Source organism: Branchiostoma lanceolatum, chromosome 17, assembly GCF_035083965.1.
Source record: "Branchiostoma lanceolatum isolate klBraLanc5 chromosome 17, klBraLanc5.hap2, whole genome shotgun sequence".
In the NCBI taxonomy this organism is placed as follows: Eukaryota; Metazoa; Chordata; class Leptocardii; order Amphioxiformes; family Branchiostomatidae; genus Branchiostoma; species Branchiostoma lanceolatum.
The window spans coordinates 15,701,932-15,724,093 of NC_089738.1; the positions used below are offsets into that span (position 1 = coordinate 15,701,932).

At 41.3% G+C, this 22,162-nt stretch overlaps 2 protein-coding genes across 6 annotated transcripts; one reads left to right on the forward strand and one right to left on the reverse strand.

The window, feature by feature from the left end:
• The first annotated feature begins 36 nt into the window (after window positions 1–36).
• LOC136423015 (adventurous-gliding motility protein Z-like) lies at window positions 37–10,051 on the forward strand. Of its 2 annotated transcripts, none has more exons than XM_066411001.1 (15): window positions 37–263; window positions 887–1,103; window positions 1,548–1,664; window positions 2,232–2,360; window positions 2,903–3,058; window positions 3,446–3,622; window positions 3,971–4,331; window positions 4,598–4,846; window positions 5,014–5,148; window positions 5,396–5,557; window positions 5,837–6,292; window positions 6,464–6,772; window positions 7,003–7,458; window positions 7,738–8,034; window positions 8,381–10,051. In XM_066411001.1, exons 2-15 carry the CDS (start codon window positions 906–908, stop codon window positions 8,863–8,865), a joined length of 3,687 nt encoding a protein of 1,228 aa, XP_066267098.1. In that variant the 5' UTR covers window positions 37–263; window positions 887–905; the 3' UTR covers window positions 8,866–10,051. The 2 variants fall into 2 exon arrangements, with proteins under 2 accessions (XP_066267098.1, XP_066267097.1); XM_066411000.1 differs by having other exon boundaries at window positions 37–215.
• LOC136423017 (renin receptor-like) lies at window positions 10,052–22,070 on the reverse strand. Of its 4 annotated transcripts, none has more exons than XR_010753708.1 (11): window positions 21,937–22,070; window positions 18,798–18,931; window positions 16,992–17,132; window positions 16,558–16,653; window positions 16,019–16,156; window positions 15,574–15,627; window positions 14,759–14,908; window positions 14,110–14,226; window positions 13,328–13,783; window positions 12,644–12,720; window positions 10,052–11,343 (listed from the first exon to the last, which is right to left on the reverse strand). XR_010753708.1 is itself a non-coding variant. In XM_066411004.1 (11 exons), the coding sequence occupies exons 1-10, from the start codon at window positions 21,977–21,979 to the stop codon at window positions 12,663–12,665; spliced, it is 1,113 nt and encodes a 370-aa protein (XP_066267101.1). In that variant the 5' UTR covers window positions 21,980–22,070; the 3' UTR covers window positions 10,052–11,343; window positions 12,644–12,662. The 4 variants fall into 4 exon arrangements, 2 of the variants coding, with proteins under 2 accessions (XP_066267101.1, XP_066267100.1); XM_066411004.1 differs by having other exon boundaries at window positions 13,602–13,783; XR_010753707.1 differs by having other exon boundaries at window positions 10,052–12,720.
• Between the last annotated feature and the right edge of the window lie 92 nt (window positions 22,071–22,162).

The window sequence follows — 22,162 nt, forward strand, 5'->3', positions numbered from 1 at the left end:
AAACTGTCCAAATGACTTGTCACCTCTGACCCTATCCCATCATGCACAATCGATACCTGCAACACCTTTTCGTTCACAGAGTCCGTCAAGAGTTCTAAAATTCGAAGAACAGTCTTGATTTCATTCATCTTCACTGTATCTTCAACTGAACATTGCTGGAGGATCCATGTCGGCGTTTTGGAGGCCAAACAGATCATGACAGATGCACCTGAACGGTAAGGATATGAACGAACTTCATGTCCCTGCTGAACCCGGAAGTAACGGTCAGTTAAGCGTACGCTACAATGTACCTGTATTAGAATATACTTCTGCCTGAGAGTTTTGCTTTCAACGACACACTTGGATAAGACTGTTTTTGTCCAGCACATTTCAGATTACAGCCTAGAATATTATGGTGGCTGCCACAATGATGGTTTAATACATGACGGGGAATTAAATATCATAATTGGGTTATGATAACCACTGTCATTTAGAAAATAAACTTTCTGTAACACTATGCAGCGTTTGCATGAGTTTTCTGTCTCCATAGATTTGATAACCATTTTAACATACAGAAGATTGCTGTTTTTAGTGTAAAACAAGTTAAATTGTTTCTGCTCCGGCAGAAATATGTTCAAGTTGATCTCTTGATTATTGATATCTTGTGTGTGTGTGTGTCTCTGTGTGTGTGTGTATGTGCAAGGAGGTTTTATATAAAACCTCATTCGTATGTGTGTGTCTGTGTGTCTGTGCGTGTGTGTGTCTGTGAGTGAGTGTGTGGCGTTCCGTAAATTCTCTTCTGTTGCGTTTCTCTCATATTCATTCGGCAACATTGATTATTAATCTGATGTCCAACTATAGCTTACGGTACGTTGAACAAAAACATGACCATTATGGTTGATGACAGGTGACCACCGGCAGCGAACATGAGCTTGAAAGACCGACGTAACAGCGATGGCTACAAGAACTGGCTGCGGGTGGGGTTAGCCCTGTTAGCCACCCGGGATGGTCTGACTGACGTCACCCTGCGAGCGGCGAGGGAACTGCATGCCGAGCTCAAAGACAAGCTTGGGGACAGCGTAGAAAGCTGCAAATGTAACCCGAAGAAAAAACAAGAATGTGATGTAAGTAAGAATGACACAGCAGATCTCAATTGAATACAGATCTATCTGGTCTGGAATACATAAAGAACTAAAATATTAAAAAAAATACAATTTTCCATATGTCGTCGTTAAATGGTATACAGTATGGCCCCTTATTCCAGCGCCCATATGTATTTTGCTGGCTTTGTCAATGTCTACATTTGCCATTTCTGTGGCTATTGTGGTGGCTCATATGTGCGTGGCTGTTACGGTTCGACGTAACGTTACATTCGGTTGGAGGGCTACAGGTAGTCTCTAAGCAGAGGTCAATCGGGAAGATTGTAACGTTCCTCCCATATACCAAAAAAAACCCGGGGCATATGAGAAGGTTACCATCTTCCCAATCAACCTCTGCTAGGAGACCAGACAACAAGGACAAATTTCATGACCAGGCACTGACAAACGGTGTTGTATTCATGTTCCTAGGACTGTAAACCATGGCGGCAGGAGTTGGAATCGTACTACAAAGGCGCCAAGAGTCAGATCTACTGGACCAACTGCACCCCCAACAAGTGGAGCAAGGAACCATGGGAGGTCGCAAAGGTCAGTGGCCCATATTTTGTGTAATTTTTGTGAGGAATCCTTAGCCGTTCTTTTGTCACATACAATGTTCCATATCCGTTTAGAGGCCGTAGGGGCAGTGGGTTGTTATCCTCTGCTGTGCACGTGTCTAGGACACAGTATTGGAAGGCGGAGACCATCCCTCTTCAATTCGCTCACTGCCTTTACCTCCCAAGCCAAAGTCAGATACTAGGAGGAATGAGGAAAGTCATGTTAAGTTCCTTTCTCAAGAACGCAACATCTAGCCAGTATTGCCAAGAATCGAACCCGTGCCCTCTGGCTCGATCTCGTGTGTACTAGCCAAGCCACTCGACGCCACACGCAGTGCCAGAAGCAATGTGACCCGCTCCTGACGTCACCTTTACGTATGGTTGACGCTTGTCAGATTTGAGTGGTGTAGAACACCGAAGTCGGTCGACAATTCATATTTTTATTTGTGTTTGATCAAGCAATTAAGAAGCCAAGGTTTTTAGGATATGTTTCCTGCCAAGACAGATGACCTTTCAGTCTAAACTTGACAAATACATTTTGATCTTTAACCCAGTACAGGTGTTCATGCCCAGAGGTCAAAGCACGGACAACACAGGGCCGCAGACGTCAGATACTTCAGCGCTGTTGAACTTCATTGTACACTGCAAATTTTGCTTTAAGTTCGTCAGCGCTAATTCCTCGCAGAAGGTAGGTCATTTTCCAGCACTCAATTCAAGAGACGATGTAAAATTTTGTATACAAAGCAGTGACAGAAATGCTGAGCTTGGATGACAGACAAAAAGTGGTGCAGAAGATAGACTGTTCTTTACCCGTCAGTTGCTTAAGATATCATTCATAGACTATAGAGGTATTTGAACGTATTCAATGAGAATATTATTAGTGTCATGGTTTGCATATTCCCTTTTACAAAATACTAGTATGTGTCTATAATATCTATTGCATTATGGATTCATCGTTGTGTTCACTGCGAAATTTTCCATATAGTTTTATTGTAGACACCCACATACAAGTGTATAAACATTTAGCACACTTAACTTGCTGTTTGGCAGATTACCTGTTGGTCACAGAGTTAGGCAGCAGGGATGAGGTTAAGGAGAGTCTCACCAGTAATGTCCAGCCATGCTGACAACTCGACATTATGGAATTGACAGACGTTATGCTAATGATGTATCTATCTCCAACTATTGATCAGACATTTGAGCAGAAATGCTTTCCTTTGTACCTACAAGGTTATAGCAGTGCGGAATCGCGCCATGCACTCCGCGGACCTGACTTTCAGCCAGAAGGAATTCCAAGATCACATGGCTGCACTCCTGAACCTGATGCATGATCCAAAACTGGGCTCAGACCCGGCTGCACAGAAGGCTGCGGACGAGATCAGTAAGGTAGGCTGATAAAATGACTGCAAAATGTGATGGTATATTTATTAACTTGTGCATCTAATTCTTTTACGGTTGTTCTTGTCTCATCAATTGCTGGTCACTACCGTCTCTCTCAAGCTGAGATATCTGAACTTTATGACATGAAATTGATGAAAATGCATTTTTGTAAGTTTCAGTTGAAATATTTAACAACGAAAATTAACAATATGGGGTCCCAAACAGTGAGCGGGGCGGAAAAATGTAAAGCTGGAGTAAGCATCAGACATTTAGTTAATTGTGTTCTCATTTCGCCTTATGATGCGAAATGATTACAAAGGCATTGCTTTCACTAATAGATTATATGATACAAAACAATTAAGATAACATAAAAATGGTTTGAATTCGTCACAGATCCAGACGGAAGACTTTCAGATCGGTGCCGACCAAGCTTGCCACGATGCAGAGGTACGCGTTCTCACGGACATGATGGAGGACTACAGGAAATCGCTGGCGCTTCATGAGAAGGAGTTGGGGGATCACGCGACCCGCCTGGAGGCCCTGGAGCAGGGGAGGACGTCAGAAGAAGAGGTACACAATAGCTGCAACATCTTCTATACTTACGGTGCTGGAAAATGATACGTCTTTTCTTTCACAAATTTGTATGTACATGTACAGACGAATAGAAACAAGGTAAAGAAACGTGCCCAATTTTTGTTGGTTTTAGTTGTTTTGATAAATTGTTAGGTTTAAGATCCATACATGAATTATTGTACAACGATTTTGAAATCTTTGGTATGATATGTTTTGATAAAGGTAAAATACACACATCCATGCTTACATATGATATTTGTGTGTGTATGATTTTGTTGAAAATTGACATTTTTATTTGATTTTGGGCATGTGGCACAGATGCTTATTTTTTTGTACCCAACGCAGGTTCCATCACAGGCCGTGAACTCTATCTTAGACATAGTAAACGGCAACGACGACCTACAGAGCGTCCTGAAAGACAAGGCTTCGGAGCTGTCGACCATGTTACAGCAGTACCAGAGCAGGTTAGGTAAGGTGGAGGGGGACGTGGCAGACATCAAAGATGAGGTGAGTCAACTGGATAAAACGATGACTAAACAACAGGCACAACTGGATGACGTCACCGCACGTGTCGATGACGAAATCAGTGATGTGAAGGCTGACATTGGTGACGTCAAGACTTCCGTTGATGACGTCAAGGAAGACTTGACGAAAGTCAAACAGAAGCTACTAGAGGCGCCACCGGGGAGTCCCAAGCCAACAGCAGGTAGGTCAACTACATGTACTTTGCCATAGATTCTTTCCAACCATGCACCCACTGATCATGAAGATGACATGTTATCTCTTGTAGATTAAAGAAAAAGAAATACAATACCTTGTTAGCCTCACATAAAGACACTTTATGTTATTTGTACCTGTGAACACAGTTGAAAACATGAACTCTTGGAGAGAAAGTGTGGACTTAATCCGGGTGAGTCTCCCGATAAAATGATGATGCACAAACATCTAAATATTACCTACGTTATACCACAGGCGCCAGTATTAGCTGCAAGAACACACTGCAAGAGTACCTGGACAAGGAAAAGCTGCCCAAAGCAAAGTACGTGAGGGTAGAGGGTGACGGATCGAACACAGGGCAACCTCCCTTCACATTTAAGATCGTACTGCAATACAAGAACGCCCTCTTTCGGCCGGATGGTGGATTTGCATCCAAGAAAGTCGCCACTCAAAAGGCGTGTGAGTTAGCCCTGCAGAGGTTGGGACAATCACACTTAACCAAAGGTAAGAGCTATATTTTGCTACGTTGAGCGGTTGCAGAAAGCTTATGACGTCCCCTGTCTACGTGTTTTCAAAAATGTCTCAATGAAAGACCATGCTATTCAGGCTCTTCTGAATCCTGGATATATATTTGTATATATTTATTTACATTTACAAAATATTGTTTACAGATCCGACACACTTCAGGGCAGAACTTCAAGAGTTCCTGAAAAAACAAGGTCAAGAACCAGAAATCGAAGTTACTCAGGGCGAACAAGGTTTCTGCGCTGAAGTTAGAATGACTGGTAGAGGAGAATTTCCTCAAGGTAAGATAACATCTAATGCAGTTTATATGGCCTCAGAAAACCTTGTCTGCCACACTTAAATTGTATATATATATTTATATATGATAAATTATAAAAAAAGCACTGGGAAAATCTATTTTCTATATTCTACTTGGCGAAGTTGAAGGTCAAACTAAGGGGGAAAAGGGAAAAGAAGAAACTAGCTCCAAAACATGCAGTTGTTATAATATTACAGTTATAAAGTCATTTGATTAAAACTGTGTTCCAGGAGACACCAGCAGCAATAAGAAAGAAGCAGAACAAAGCGCTGCAGAGAAAGCCCTACTTGCCTTAGGTGTGCCGCTGCCAGTATTATCCGTGCGTCCCACTAAACAGGCCAGTCCCGTACATGGAGCGAAGGCGTCCAACAAAGACGGCATTAAAGCAACAGGTAAGGAAAAAATCCTTGAATTTAAGTTTTCTAAATTCTTTATCCAACACAAAAAGAAATGTCTCACCGAATTGTCAGTCGTTTCGTCAAGAATTTGACCTACGTTTCTGATGCGCACTGAACTTCGGGATGACATCAGGAGTGCATGGGTCAAAATGAAACTTTCACGTAAAAGATTTCTCTGCTATGGTATATGTATTACTAATAGAAATTGGATGTGCTTGTTGTGTATGAATATCATAATCGACCTTAAACATCAGATTCTTGTTTTTGTTTCAGGTGGAAGTAGGGCAGTGGCCATGGTGACTAAAGACGACACAGACTACAAGGCTGTTCTGAAAGAACACGTAAAGAAACAGAAGCTTCAAGCTCCGCTCTACAAAACCAATCCTGACATTGTAACCTTCCTGTCAACCGTCACCTTCAAGACAGCGGGCGCCTACCAAACGACCGAACCTGCAAAGGGCAAGAAAGAAGCCGAACAGAATGCTGCAAATGCGGTGGTTCGCATGTTAAGCATCCCTTTCAGGGACGCTAATTACAAAGGTGCTTTACAGGAGTTCACCTCCAAGGTTGACTCGTCCAACGTCCCAACCTACCACACGTACAAGTCTCAGGGTGGTTATGTCAGCGTCGTACGCTGTAAGGCCATCACTGAAGCCTGCAGCTTCAAAGTCTCCATACCTGAGGAGCCCCCAAACGTCCCGGATGAGCTCCAAGCACAGCTTCTTTCAGGTCAGAGATGTTTTGATTAAATCTCTCTCTCTCTCTCTCTCTCTCTCTCTCTCTCTCTCTCTCTCTCTCTTTCACATGTATATATAACTGAAATCATTCTTATCATTGGTGCAACTGGCAGAGCGAAAAAACAATGTTTTCCTTAAAGTCATGGTTATGATATTTTTTCAGGGAACACAATGAACGAAGTGAAAGCAGCGGAGCAGAAAGTCGCCAAATTCGCCTTAGATATTTTGGGAGTACCATATGAAGCACCCAAACAAGTGACAACGAAAGACACTAGTGTACCAGAGATGAAGGGGACAGAAGTCAACGGTCTAAAGGCAAAGACAGCGACGGAAGATGTAAACGTACATTCCACTACTGTGGCCTTGGCTCCGGAAACGAAGGAAACCATCTCAAATCCGGCTGCTGCAAATCCTGCGCCTTACACGGAAGCCAAACAGACTAGAAATGATCGACCCTCATCACAAGAGGAAGGTAGGTTCCCAACTATGTCTTTTCTTCCCTGTCGTAGGGAGCATTCGATGGTCATCAAGGCTAAAGCCTCAAAGGCGTAACAAATTCCACAATGGTGACCTCAACCCAACATAATAGCACAGGTGCGGCCTACAGAGGAGAACTTGTTCGCACTAGCAGATAATATCCTGTTGATCCCTATTGTTGGAACTCATGATCGACCATTTAAGGATCTCCTTTCTTCTTTTCAGTTTGGAGGGTGGCAACCGTTAGCAAAGCCAGTGCATCCTATAAGGATATACTGCAAAAATACGTGCAAGATCAGAAGCTCCCATCACCGAGATACAAAGATGTCGAAGGAGGAGAAACTACCCTGCCCGCTGTCAGCTTCAAGACAAGAGGCGCCTACCAAACCACCGAACCTGCCAAGAGCAAGAAGGAAGCCGAACAAAATGCGGCAAAAGCGGTGACTGAAATGTTGAAAGTTACCGCAAAAAATAACAACTACAAAGGCGCTTTGCAGGAATATGCCAGCAAGGACAGTTCATCCGACATCCCCAAGTACTACACGTACAAGCTAAAAGATGGCTATATTAGTGTAGTACGCTGCCAGGCCATCACTGAGCCGTGTAGCTTCAATCTTGTGGCACCTGACGGAGAAACAGATGAACTTCAGGCAGTAGCAACAACAACATCGCTTTCACAAGGTTAGTTGTACATATATATATCAAACTTTTTTCTCCTTGCCACACAGAACTATTCACGCTCCCATTGTATGTTTGGAGAAGCGGGGCACTATGGGTAGCTCAGAGAGCAAACAACGTCATTACCATGACAACGTGGACCTCGCCGGACACATGCCTCCTGAGCTACCCATAGTGCCCTGCGTTTCCCAGCATGCAAGGGACTTTGTGAACATGTTTAAGAGCTATCACATCTCGTCCACTACGGGAAAATATGTAAGCAACTGCCCTAACTCCTTCCAGGACACCTGCGTGAAAAAGCGAAAGAGAATGTTGCGAAGTTTGCAGTGGATGTCTTGGAGATCCTCAAGCAGTCGCCAAACCAAACAGCAGATATCGCGCCAGAAGCCAAGGGGCCAGGCAAGGATGAGAAAGATATAAGTGCACGTGCTAGAGTGGAAAATGCAAAAGGCCTTAAGTCAGCCACAACAACAACAGCAGCACCAGGGACAGAGGCAAGCGGTGCATCTGCTGGGAAGGTCACCGCTGCTACCGCACCCGACGTCGCAAACAGGGCTGCTTCTCGACTACAAGACGACGGTAAGAGTTTATGAAGACCTGTTAAAGACAACTGGTTCACCAAGCCTTTTGCACACATGCTTGCAACCAAGAGATATCTACCTCCCGACGTTTCGGTAATCCTTCTGCAACCTTCCTTGGCCAGGTTAACCGTGATGAGGGGGATGGAATTTTAGTCGCGTTGGGGACTGCATCATGCTTTTATACTGCGTACAGCCCCTCTGCAATACCAGTCGAAATTGCCATAGCTGATGAAGGTAGTAGGAGTACCAAAACGTCGTAAATTGCTCATGTAGAGGGATTGTTCCCCTTTGCGCATCAAGTATGTCTTGGACTGTTTCTGATCAAACTCTCGTTTATTTTGTAGATAAACCCGCAGCAGCGGTTGACAACGCCGACAGAAACTACAAGGACATCCTACAACAACACGTGCAGAAACAGGGCCTGCAGTTGCCTCTGCCCAAATACCAAGAGTCCATCACCGACGAGAAAGCCTTCCTGCCAACGGTGAGCTTCAAGACAGCAGGCGCCCTTCAGACCCCCGAAGCTGCTCCAAGTAAGAAAGATTCGGAGCAAAACGCTGCAAAATCGGTGATTGACCTGTTGGAAATTACATCGGGAAATAATAGCAACTACAAGGGCGCTCTACAGCAATATGCAACGAAGTTAGATAGCACGGATATTCCTAAGTATACGACATATAGCTGCGAGGGAGGATTTAAAACCGTTGTAACCTGCCGCGCTATTACTGAAGCGACAGGTTTTGAGGTTCCGTCAGAAGCATGTACCAGCAAGAAAGAAGCGCAACAGCGTGCCGCTCGCAGAGCAGTAGAATTGCTCGACATACTGTAAATGCTTTGAAGTTCGCGGTAGAGGAAAAATGGAGTGTTAACAGTGGTTTTAAGTTTGAAACAATACTGGCGCTACAGTCACGTGGTGGAAACATCGGCGGCTTGAAGAGTTCACCGCGAAAACTGCGAACATAAAACGAACATTTCTGCATTTACTGTACCATTGCAATGAACAAATGATTATAGTCGCCTCGGCAGGCTGTACAAGTCGGAATCTGTTGGCCTCCCTATGGAGGTGGCCTACAAGGGACCGAGTGCAATAGAACTGATTTGCCATCAGAGAAAAAAACAAACATATCATACGCCCCCAAAATCCAGACTCGTATAGCTTGTTAAGGCGGCTAATATGCCTTGTGCAGCACTGCAATGCATACATTCCAAGTACCTGTAGTTTTGAGCGCGTTTATAATGATTTTCTGAACACGCGTCTCATGTGGAAAGTGCTAACATACAGTTGCCTTCAAAAGTCTCTATCTCCCTTAAGGACATAGGCCTTGAATGAACCTTGAAGGAAACTCAATATTTTCTATCGGCAACTGTACCCCAAAATGGTGCAGAGAAAACTTGTACTGCCTTAATGTGGAATGATTGTCTCTTTTAGGAATCCCAAGTGCTTTTAGACAATTATCTTACTCAAGAGAATGATTGAACAGCAGTTTCGTATCTTTCAATCACGGATATTCAGGAAATATTTTACTCGGGAAATGCTTGTAATGTTACAATCTTTAAAACGAGTTTTTACAATTTATCAATCTAGATTTGCATACTGTAGGAATACTGCAGTCAGTGCAGTGTAATTTGGACCCGTCCTTTTTGATGATGAGTACTTTAACTTAGATATTCTAGTCGAGATACCAATTTACTCATCTATTGATAAGTCACTGTACTTATCACCCAGTGCAAAGAAATGAAGCTGCATGAATCTCGCTGCATGTTGTTATTTTCTAAGGACATTTTCACAGATCCTGTGGCATGCTGGGAGACGTAGGGCACTATGGGTAGTGCAGGGAGCAAACAACATAACCATGACAACAGACCATGCCATGACTTACCATGGTAATGACATTGCTTGCCCCCTGGGTTACCCATAGTGCTCTGTGTCTCCCAGCATACAATTAGATCTGTGACAATATGTGTTGTATGTCTCCATGTTATGAGATATCATAATAAAAATCAGCCCATACTGATTCTGTTATCCAACCATTTATTGCACGAATACATCATACGTTACTGTTCTACATGTTACATGTACGCTGACGGTCCAATCACAAACGTTTAGAGCAGCACAAACTTCAGATTCAGATCCAACGTTAGAAACTTCTCAACAAACAACAATCATTACCCTTTTCAACATCTTCAAGTTTTTCAATAATTATCTGACTCTGTGTGACTCTCTTTGGATATCTTTATTATTCATAATTTGTACAGCTGGACTTCTCATGGTTTTTAGTAGGTACCATCTCCAAAATGTATCATACCAACAGAACACAAATCTAACCACCTTTCATCAAGGTACACACAGTACTATACTCTATAGTCGACACAATGTACTATAGTTGACATAATGTGCTATAGTAGAGTTGCTATGTATGTATACACAGCACGGTTTTCTCAATGTCTAGAAGACAAGTGTATTTTTCAACGACAGGTCTTGCAGATGGTACCTCTATCAACCTTTAAATACTATATTCAATGAGCTGAACGGGATTGTCTATTTCTTCTCCCCTAATGACTACTAGTAATTCTAAGGTCTACATCATCCAGTAGGTGTATCAAGACATTTACCAGACCATGCATGCAAATACGACTTACACCAAAGCCCCTTTATCGACAGTTCGTGCTTGTTTGTTTCCTCAGTTATATACTTGTTCTTTAATGTCTTTAGACGTAACAGAATTGACAGTTGTTTGTCCATATCGAAACTACATTAAATTTGATTTTAGACGTTTATTTTCTTCTGTGTTTAACATCTCGACATCTCTAATTGTATTGGCTACAATGTACGACTTTCTTTTCTTCAAAGACCAGGATCTTTAACTGTTTTAGGCATCTATCTTAATCCCTACACCGAACATTGTGTCTCAGTATTGTTCTATTTACAGATTACTTCTTTAAAGGAGAAATGTTTACATCCTTAACTAATGTCACAGTGGTTTACAGTACAAATTTCTCACAAGCAGGGCTCGAAATACCTTTTTGCCACAACTACACCAGTACACTCAGGTAACATTGGAATTTACCTGCACCAGGCAAGTTTACCTGCACCACTAGTTTGTGGGAACTGTGGTCACACTGGCTACTGCTTAGAAATAATCTTGTTTTTTTGTATAACATTTTATAAGTGGTAACATCAAGAACCACAAATACCCACATTCGGTTATATACCCAGTACATGAGCCAGTGCAGGTTAGGCGTAGGTAGACATCAGAAATACCTGCACAGCTCCAATTTTACTGATACACAGGTGGTATTTCAAGCCCTGCAAAGGAAATCAAAATGGATTACATCAAACTATTTTCTCAATGTAACAGACAGAACTTAAATATGTTTCTATGCTGTTTGCTGCTATGTTTTCACTGTGAATGCCACAAAGGAGACAAGAAGTGATCAGAAATCATTGTTCAAAAGTTTTCTAGGATGTTAACGTTGATGTAGGCAATATTTATGATTTAGCTCATATCTATTTCAAAGTATCCTTATACATGATAACCTTTGAGTGATAGGCAAGAACGGAATGATACAGAAGAATAGTAGAGTAGGAACATGAGAACGTTGCAAGTTAGAAATTCACATACAGGACAATGACATGAAGTGTGTTGACGTGGGACGTATCACAGGACTCTGGCGGTTCGGGAAAATGTTACACACATGTAAATAGTACATAGGGTAGTCAAGTATTGACATTCAGTATTTTCAACCTGTACCTAAAAGATTTTTGCAGTATCACACTAGTGCCCATACCGGTATGCAGCCCTGGAGTGATAGCTACTCTTCCATTTGGTACACTTCCATCTTTCTACTAAGTTACAAACATGCTTGACTACAGCCACTACTAGCAGCCCCCCCACAAACCGATTTTCACAAAGTCGTCATTTGTAACAAAAGGACAATGCAGGAAGGGCCATTAGGCGCCATTCGTAAGACTAAGTATTGCATACGATAGTGTATAGTTTGTATTTTTCTTCAAACCATTTCCTGCTTAAAATTCAAGAATGAAAATCCTAACACCCTGTAAGAATGATGCCTTTTCAAGTTGCTGTTTTGAAAAATCTGGTTTAGTTCCTTTGTTCACACATAGGCCTAAACTTCATGAGACTTAAAGAAAGACAAAGACAACAGAAAACAGAAGCTACCATTTTCAGTAGGGAAAAGAAGAGACAGAAATTAGGAAGTCACACTAGACTCAATGTTAGTTCTCAACCACAACAATTTTCAACAGAAATATTTACAAATCAATTTGAACCAATAAACATAATACACATTTAACCCTGGTGTTAACAACTATAACCCATATCACAGTTCCAGCATCACAAGGCATTGTGGGTAAGGTCAGAGGTTAAGGTCTCTTAGAAGTAAACAGACATCCATGTGAAAACGTCGCAAAATGTTTTCCAGACAAAGAATTGTTTCCAACTGAGTGACTTCAAACTTGGCCATTGTGACTGCACATGCACACTAGGAACTGGGAGATGGCTTATTAGTACTGCACAATTACATTAACGGAAAACTATGATCAAAAGTATGGAGTAAAAAAACAGAAAGGATTGGTAAATACAAACGGAAATGCTTGTAGAATGATCAGTCCCATTTCTGTACAGGCCTGTGTGCACCCTGCCCAAACCGAGTGTAGTCATCCCTGTCAAAAGAAAGCACGAAGCTTAGCATATGCAGAAATGGGTAAGCAGTATAGGCATCCTTTCCGGACAGGAAGGAGAAACCTCCTTTTTCAGTTATCTAATCATAAAAAAAAGTTACAGTCTGAGAAAAATAAAGTAAAAGCAGAGTATAAGTGCTTTTAACATAAAATATGAATTGAAAGAAAAAAGTATAAACATAAACTGGTGAAAATAAAATAAAAATATCAGCGCAATTTTGTGCTACAAGTCTATCAGCAGCCTCTTTGTTAGTATGAAATAGCCAACATATAATCATGTAGCCTTGCTTTTCAACTGTTTAGAATCCTGCTTTTTGAAGCCTTTGGAATCTTATTTTAACCCTTTATAATCTTCTCACAGTATCTCAGTACCGTTTTCCAATTAAGAGTCATCTTCAAGATCTGTAAAAAAGAGTGAGCATTCCCTTTGCTAGACAAAACAACACTTGCAAAGTCCTTATCCATCTATCTAAACACATGAGGAAAACTACACAGCCATGCTGAGAAACCCTTACACAACACTTATAATCCAACACTATCTACCATGATTCCAGTGTGTAGTAAGGAGATTTGAGAGGTTGGTCATTACTCGGTTTTCATGCGTCCTGGGTTCTTATTCATCCATCTAAATACATGAAAAAAATTACACAACCATGCCGAGAAACCCTAACACCAGAATCACTGACTATCCACCATGATTCCTGCATGTAGTAAGGAGATTTGAGAGTTTGGTCATTACTCAGGTCCTTATCCATCCATAAAGAAATTTATGCAACCTTGCAGAGAAACCTTAACACCAGAATCACTGACTATCCACCATGATTCCCGCACGAAGTAAGGAGATTTGAGAGTTTGGTCATTACTCTGTTTTCATGCGTCCTGACGTCATGCGGTAGATGATGGAGTCCCGGCCCGGCTCCATGTACAGCAGGTTGTAGGCGATGGAGTACAGCGCTAGGAGCAGGAGGATGCCCAGCCACAGGCTAATGTTGAAGATGACTGGGTAGTCAGGGTTGATGTGGGGCGCAAGGTTACCAGGAAGGTCCTACAGGAGGGGAAAAAAGTTTTTAACAGAAATATTTACAAAACCAGTTCGGACCAATAAACATAATACACATCTAACTCTGATGTTTACTACTTCTAAAAACCCTACCACAGTTCCAGTATACCACTTCTTCCTGGCCCAAAAACGCTTTTCCCAACTCCATACTTTTGTCTACAAACTTTGCTGAAAAGGACCATAACAATCCTGGAAAGAGACTTTGTGTCACACAGACTAGCAAAACTGCTAGCAACAACAGTAACTATTGTTGAGCGATAAGATATACTTACAATGATATTTGTATCAGTATCTGTCTATTTTGACTTTACCTGAGCCTGTTGAAGCAGTGAACGCCGTGATCGCTGTGTGCCGCTGGTTGGAGTTGACAGAGTCATGGCTTCCACTACGACATGGCCAGAGTACAGCTCAGCCACTGCCTTGGAAAACTGTGGGACAAAATAGAACAAAAACGTTTTACACTTCCTAAACAGAAACCATGGAAAGGGAAGATACCCTGTACATTTTGGAAATGATACTACTGTAATACCTGTGTTTTGTTTTCAAGATCTTGTTTTCAAGATGTTTAACCTTAAAAGTTAAAAACTTCTGCCTTAAACTTTGGTGAAATCACTGCTACTAGTACTAGTTTTACAAAAAATGAGGATCCATGGTTTGTCTCAAATTCAACTACGAAATCATGACATGTACATTTTATAAATTCTTTGAGAAATCCACCCTATTTCCCCAGGGTAAGCAGCGCAACGAAAAATTCATTCCTATATATCTACTCTGGAGATAAGTTACCTGAAGGTATACATGTAGTAATAAAGTTGACAAAAGCATAGTCTACACCTATATAAAACCTTAGATGCCATCCAACCTTACAAACTGGGCACATTTACTGTTATTGTGTTAAGAGGAGACTTACTAATATAATAACTTGAAGACTTTTTCGAGAGGAATTGATAAACCCCACACCTTGGGAAGGAAGCTGTTGAGGACAGCGATGGCGTCCTGGACCTGCTGGCTGGAGGGGCCGTACTCCTGTGCCAGCCGCCCCACACCGGTCAGACTCACACTGACCAGGTCTGGAACACCATCAGACACCAGCGCCTGGTTACCTGTCAACTGGGAGGCAAGGAAGGGAAGGTAAAGGTCCAATAGCCTTTCAGGATGTCAAGAAGGACATCAAAGAATATGGCTACACCAATTCGGACCTGCTGGACAGAGCTTGAGGTAAGGTAAAGGTCTAATAGCCTTTTAGAAGCTGTAGGTAAAGTATCAAGTAGTAAGGTACATTGTTGTACAGTAACTTTTCAATCTGCTATGTCTGATATAGGAAGGCAGAGCCCATTTCTCTCCTTCCAGTGCCTTATCAAACCAAAGTCTATCTCCTTCACATCAGGGTGGAGTGCCCTTTCCAAAGATACAATGAATCAAACTCGTGACCTCTCCATCCTGTGTTTGCTGGTCTAAACATGCAAATTACAACACACCGGGTTAACTACTGTTGTGCATGTTCTTTTGTCTTTTTTTACCCACCTGCTCCGGTATTTTCCTGCGATAATCTAATGTGGTCTCATGAAATATTTTGTTTTAGACGTTAAGTAACCCAATTGTTTCAACTGTATCCAACATGTGAGAGGTTTATTAGTTAGAACCTAACATGGTCTATGAACAATTTGTGTTACATGTTAAGTCACTCAATTCTTTTAACTGTATCAGACATGACAGGTCTACTAATGAGTTCAACCCTCCCTCCTTCCTTTCTCTTCATCCCTCTATCCACTTACTGTGTTGACAATGTCCTGAAGCAGCTGCAGTTCCCCTGCAAATATCAAGTCCGCCTGAAAATACAGTCAAATCAACAATGTAATAAAGTCTAGGAGATATCAATGAAACATACACAATGTCAATCATTTACAAATACTTCATCATAGAACTGTCTGTTAATTTTGGACCTTTTTTTTAGAACTTCACATGACATCTATTCGTTAAGAATGACAATATCTGAGTCTCTGTATCTTTATCTGTATAACCGCCCTTTGGCAGCAGCTTAGATTCTTTTAGGTTCACAGCACTTCAAATTTCATGGCACAGTGATATCAAAAATTTTAAGTGACTGTAGTAACACAATGAAAAGAGCAAGCATCTGCTTATGGTGTGATGACTGTAAACTTAAAAACACATCAAACTTAAAAACACAGGGAATATTTCAAAATTCCCAGTATATCTCACCTCCTTAGTTGTATTGAGGCTCCCTAGTCTCTCGGTCCTGAGGACTGACCCGTCCTTCTGCAAGTGGACAGCGATCTGCTGGGGGGTGGCAGGCAGCTCAGAGAACAGCCCAGGGTACAGCGATCTCACCTCAAAGACCTAGGTTACAGGGGATTAAAGAAAGATACTTACTCCCTTGGCAAAGGTTTATTTGTGAATCTGTGTAAAGACATAAAATTTGCTTGGAATATATCATAATATTGACAGTTTCCAACCTCTCTGTTGCAGTAAGTTAGCAGTGATTTATAGCAATAAGTTTCTATAGACTTGAGCCACACAGATGTCCAAGCACTACAGCAGGGGGCTTGTTCATTGGTAGTGATGTGTGTTTAACTCCCATGTGCTCCTTCGAATTCTTCAAAGCGGAGTGCCAAGCAGAGAAACCAGTATGTACCATTTGTAAAGTCTTTGGTATGACCTGGCCAGGGATCGAACTCGCAACCTCCTGAAGGATCACTCTATCTAGCATATGTATCATAACATTTCAAAGCAAGCCTTACGTTTCCATCCATGGTGAGGTCCAGCATGAGTGATTTTCTGTCAGGGAAGCTGGTGGCAATCTGGCTATGCACAGCTGACAGGTCAGGTAGTCCAGTCTGTAGGGGAAACATTTGGGCTAAGTTGAAATATGCAGGGAAGGCATTTTGGTTTTAAATGTTAGCAATGTGGCAAGCACATCATAGCTGATCATAGCTATCCCTAATGTTGAAAAACAAAGGGTTACTGAGATATAGGTAGTCCTAAACACAGCTATTTTTAAATGATGAATACACAAAGATAGGAACTTTTGAAAGGCATCTTCATTTGAACAATATGAATCTATGATTAAAACTTCCTTTCCAAAGTTGTTCACCCAAACTTATGACAGTTCTAGAAACAAGTCACAACAAATGGCAAGTATTAACATATATTCCAGTACAATAAATGCCTATACCTGTTTGACAGCGAAAGCAGCCTTTACCCCTCCAACTGGTTCAATGGTGGCTCCCTTAGGGAGGTTTTCCACAGAGATGAGGAAGTTTGCTCTTGGTCGCTGGAACAGGCTGCCTGGGCCTAGACCCTGCCATTCCAAGTCCTGACAACGTAGGAAATGGTTAAGACTAAGAGTTAACCCTCATCCGGCCGACACATTTTTGCGACGAATCTGGCCGTATGGGGTCCAAACGGACCCCATTTTGCTTTGCCCCCTAAATATATTTCTGGTGGATCTTATTGTAGTTATTGTGCATATCCTGTTACAATAATCTATGGAGAATATTTTGACAAGTTTTGGTGTTGATGATTAAAGCTCATTATGATAATTTATGCAGAAAATGAGGAGAACCCGCATTTTCCTTTAACCCTATCTAGACTGGGGGGGCTAAAAGTGCCCGCGCCAACTTTGACATCGTATAACTGCCAAATGACGTATGCTAAGACTACCATACTTGGTGACTTTTCCTAGAATTTAGTTGGCAACAATTCCATGATAATAGTTTAAGTTTATCATTTTTCCTGTTGCCATGGCAACGGGTTTCTGACAGGAATTTTATACAAAAAGTCACTAATTTTAAAAAAAACAATGATATTTCTCAGGTTTTCTTGCTCAACCACACTAGTTTTCCAACATGTATAACATCATATGTATTTAGATGTACATGTAACTTTCATGATTTATTATTCATAATTTATGCTAATTTGATTACGTAATCGCTAAAAATCCAAGATGGCGGACAATATGTTTATTTTAGGTATAAACAGGCTTTTTGCCTTCAAATACATCACTACCTGGTATTTTCTTAACCAGAAACATTCAGATTAACGTTTCCAGTCTCTTTCTTTTGTGATTTGGGGTCATAAATGGAAAAATGTAATTTCAAAATTTCAAAATGGCCGATCCAAGTTGGCGGATGACAGGGATCACTTTATACGTATACGTATTCTATGACGTCATTTTGACGTCAACGTAATCGCCATTGACGTTGTATGCCTTGGCATACCTTAAAATCAATAATACACTATTTTGTTTGATACCTTTCAATATTATGGGACTTCCCTATTTAGCCTATAAAATCACATCGATGACGTCATAATTACGTAATATTACGTTATAACCTCACAAAATTTACAGAACTTATAAAACTTTACGTGAACATCACTCCCTGCAAATTTGGTGAGGATACATTATACCGTTTGGAAGTTATGAGGAATTTCTTTCTAATTACGTAATAAACAATGCGAAATTATCTGGGGTCCGTTTGGACCCCAGCGGACAATACGCACACTTTAGAGTATAACTTCCGCAAAAATCGGCCAATCCCGGTAAAAATTTCTCAGGAGTTGTAAGACATGTACATGAACAAACTCATGGAAGGAATTTTTTCTCCAACGAAAAATGTTGATATGGCACACATTAAAACACGCCTGGGACCCCATACGGTCGGATGAGGGTTAAACAGACATTTGTATGGATTAGGGCTATAGTACAGGTACACTGCATAGCTTTACTGGTAAAATTGTTCAGGTACAAGTCCAAATGTCATGTGTTCCTGTACCTTTACCAGAACAAACTCAAACACTACAAAAGTATACATTTTTTTTCAAAAATAAAGACAGGCAAATCCAGTGTCAAAGTTTGCATATTCTCTTTCTTTGATGCATCAAAAAATGACAATCTGCCACTACACAAAACAGTTGGCTGGCTACAACTTACAAGTTGTTATTTTCCAATTTTGCTGCCTATTTCCCATTTTAGTTTTACCTTGCTGGTTGAGAATCCCAGGACAAGTCCGATGACCTTGGGCAGTTCCACTGTGTGCAGAGGGGAGGCAGACGGCAGGAACTGGACGTAGCTGGGGGCATGGAGCACATACAGCTGCTCGGCCCGGCACAGCCCTGCAAACATGGTGACATTTACAACAGTTAATATGGACAAGGACATTATAATGTCCTTGATATGGAGCACCTTGTGGACCAGTAGAGTTCATGTATGCGTTTTTGAAGGTCAATTCTACATCCTTTTTTACACAATGTTTAAAAAAATCCTTTCTACAACATATGGTTTATACTATTATAGGGCGGTACTCAACTCTGTTTCTATATACAGGACTTGGGCCACATAACAAAGCACTACAACAGGGGGCTAGTCCACTGGTAGTGGTATGGCTTGGTGTTGGTCAGGGATCGGACCTGCATCCAGCCACATGCAAAGAAGCAGTATACCCACTGGGCAATTGTGGTGCCTGGCAGTGGTGGTATAGGTACTGTAAATGCATTTAAGTTTGCGTGGATTTTATTTCACGCAAAGGCGAAAATGGAGTGTTTGCCGGGGTTTTAAGTTTCACGGCAGAGCTATAGTTACATACTGCTACAGTATTGGACTAAAATGTTCCTGATGGTTTTAAGACCACCGTGAACATTTCTGCATTTACAGTATGTTTGTTACATGCAAGATTTAACTCAATTGAAAAATGAAACAATTCTATCATTGTTTGGAAATCCACTACATCTTTGCATAAGAATCGCCTTTGTCAAAGTTCAATAGAAATCCTCTCATTTCATCTCTCTTAGGCAAATTGATGTTTTAACAGTCACATGACCATATCACGAGATCATAGGTCATGATGAAGAGGTCACTGACCGGCTTGACTTAGTTTAGTAATAATGCTTTGACATTTTAATAAAAACAATACAAAAAATACAAAAAACAAGACCAGATCAGTGACTTCCGCACACCCCATACCAGGTTAATGACCTCTGCCCTAAAGACACAGTTGACGTATACAAAGAAACGAGAAATGACAACAAAAACGACTGACAAGATTTCAGAGCTTCAGAAACTAGAGCCACTGGGGTGTGTAGGGGAGACTAAAGGGATTGCGCCTGCGCCCAGACCGCACGATGAGAGACTCCAAGTAAAAAACATGGTTTAAACCATTGAAAATTCTTTTTGGTGGGATTTTTTGTGAAATCTGGGCAATATAGGATAGGCTGTGGTAGGATAGACTCTGTATTTGCTGAATTAGTTGAAATAAATGGTCTTTCTCTACCTTGTGGGGTTTGGCACCCCCCTGATATAGTGGGATGGTCTTCAACTGGGTGTTTGAAGCCTGTAGGGCCTATCCAAGGGCTCTGATTAGGGGGGGTTATCTGGAGAATAGCTGTATAGAATTTGTCAGGGATGAATCTGATGACAGTTGACATAACTGGTTAGTATTTGAGGGTAAGTTATTGTAGTCTGATGTTTTGATTCCTGAGATAATGACACCTTCTTTTTCTTAACTTCCCCATAGGGCTACATGCATTACTGCCATTTATTGTATCCCTTTAGTCTCCCCTATATATAGGAAATTCACATAGGATAGAGGCAGACCATTTTGGTCCATTTCATGGGGTTTTAGCCTTAGACCTGTTACCTAAGCAATGGTCAGACCTCATTTGGCTCATTTTTATTAATAAATTATCCCATTTTTGTTATTTTTAGCCATTTATCTGAGTTTTTAACCCCGCCTCCAATCAGTGCCTGGCTGCAGCTAGGCTATGTGTACAAAGGATGGGATTTGAGTATTCTAAAGGTGAATTGAAAGGGGGGGGGGGTCCCTAATGGTGAGGGGGGTCTCATACCAGGTGAATATTGTGTTTTGACCTTGTCAAACTCTTTTTCTATGCTCTATGCCTTGTTTATAGCTGCTTTTTGTGATGGTTTCTACACACTTGTCTTGCTTTTAGGCCTGTCAGGGCCCCTGTATTGACTTTTGTTGTACCTCAAAAGGAAATTCAGGTGCCTACTATAGGGAAAAAAGTCCCCCCTGTACTGGGGTGACCAAATTCTAACTTTATTTACCTGTTTCTGACAATTTTCCACCTATAATGGGTAACTTGGCCATTCCTAGCCTAACTTAGGAGAGCAGCCCTGACACCTGTTAGGTCATCAACTCCCAGGGGACTGTTTTTGGTCTGAGGTCTTTGATACTCAGGATTCTAACTCACAACCCTACCCCGCATTGTGTGATATGATTGACAGCTGTCAATTCTGAAATTGATTTCTCTAATAGGGGAGACTAAAGGGATTGCGCCTGCGCCCAGACCGCACGATGAGAGACTCCAAGTAAAAAACATGGTTTAAACCATTGAAAATTCTTTTTGGTGGGATTTTTTTGTGAAATCTGGGCAATATAGGATAGGCTGTGGTAGGATAGACTCTGTATTTGCTGAATTAGTTGAAATAAATGGTCTTTCTCTACCTTGTGGGGTTTGGCACCCCCCTGATATAGTGGGATGGTCTTCAACTGGGTGTTTGAAGCCTGTAGGGCCTATCCAAGGGCTCTGATTAGGGGGGGTTATCTGGAGAATAGCTGTATAGAATTTGTCAGGGATGAATCTGATGACAGTTGACATAACTGGTTAGTATTTGAGGGTAAGTTATTGTAGTCTGATGTTTTGATTCCTGAGATAACGACTCCTTCTTTTTCTTAACTTCCCCATAGGGCTACATGCATTACTGCCATTTATTGTATCCCTTTAGTCTCCCCTGTAGGGTCACCTCAGTGTACCTTCAACACGGGGGCGTGTCCATTCCCAAATAACCTCTACCGCAAAATGTATTATAAATACTTAGATATTGATTTTCTCTAAAACGTTACTCGTGGAAAAGGTAGATTTTTTTTCGTTCAAAACTGACGTAATTTTTTCCAGGTCGATTTACAAATTGTCACATGAGCAAATCATCATGTCATGACATACAAGCAAGGCTTCGGTTTGGAGGCAATACAATGTGACAAAACATCGCTTTATTATCATTTGAAAACGCTCTATTGGTGAAAAATATTCTTATATGTAATGTCAATGTATATTAAGGTATGGAAAGACAGATAAACGTACGAATAAACCAGTTTTCTTACCTATAATCACCACCAAACATGAAATGACCCGTCGGGAAGCCATCTTGACTGTTGCATGCTGGGAGGAAGTTGGGAGAATTGAGTTTACATCACTTCCGCATTTTTGGTTTGGGTGTTAATCTCAAATATTTATTAGATATGTGAGTCATAAAAGATTGTCATGCTTTCCGTCGTGACAAAGATTTAGTTCCCATTGGGAATCAGCATGTGGAATTCGTCACTTCTC

Coding starts and splice junctions, on each gene's coding strand:
- LOC136423015 (XM_066411001.1), top strand. CDS start 906: ATGAGCTTGAAAGACCGACGTAACAGCGATGGCTACAAGAACTGGCTG. Junction 3,059..3,445: donor CTGCGGACGAGATCAGTAAG/GTAGGCTGATAA, acceptor AATTCGTCACAG/ATCCAGACGGAAGACTTTCA. Junction 3,623..3,970: donor GGAGGACGTCAGAAGAAGAG/GTACACAATAGC, acceptor TACCCAACGCAG/GTTCCATCACAGGCCGTGAA.
- LOC136423017 (XM_066411004.1), bottom strand. CDS start 21,979: ATGGCTTCCCGACGGGTCATTTCATGTTTGGTGGTGATTATAG. Junction 17,133..18,797: donor TGGGATTCTCAACCAGCAAG/GTAAAACTAAAA, acceptor CTACGTTGTCAG/GACTTGGAATGGCAGGGTCT. Junction 14,227..14,758: donor TCAACAGCTTCCTTCCCAAG/GTGTGGGGTTTA, acceptor TTTGTCCCACAG/TTTTCCAAGGCAGTGGCTGA.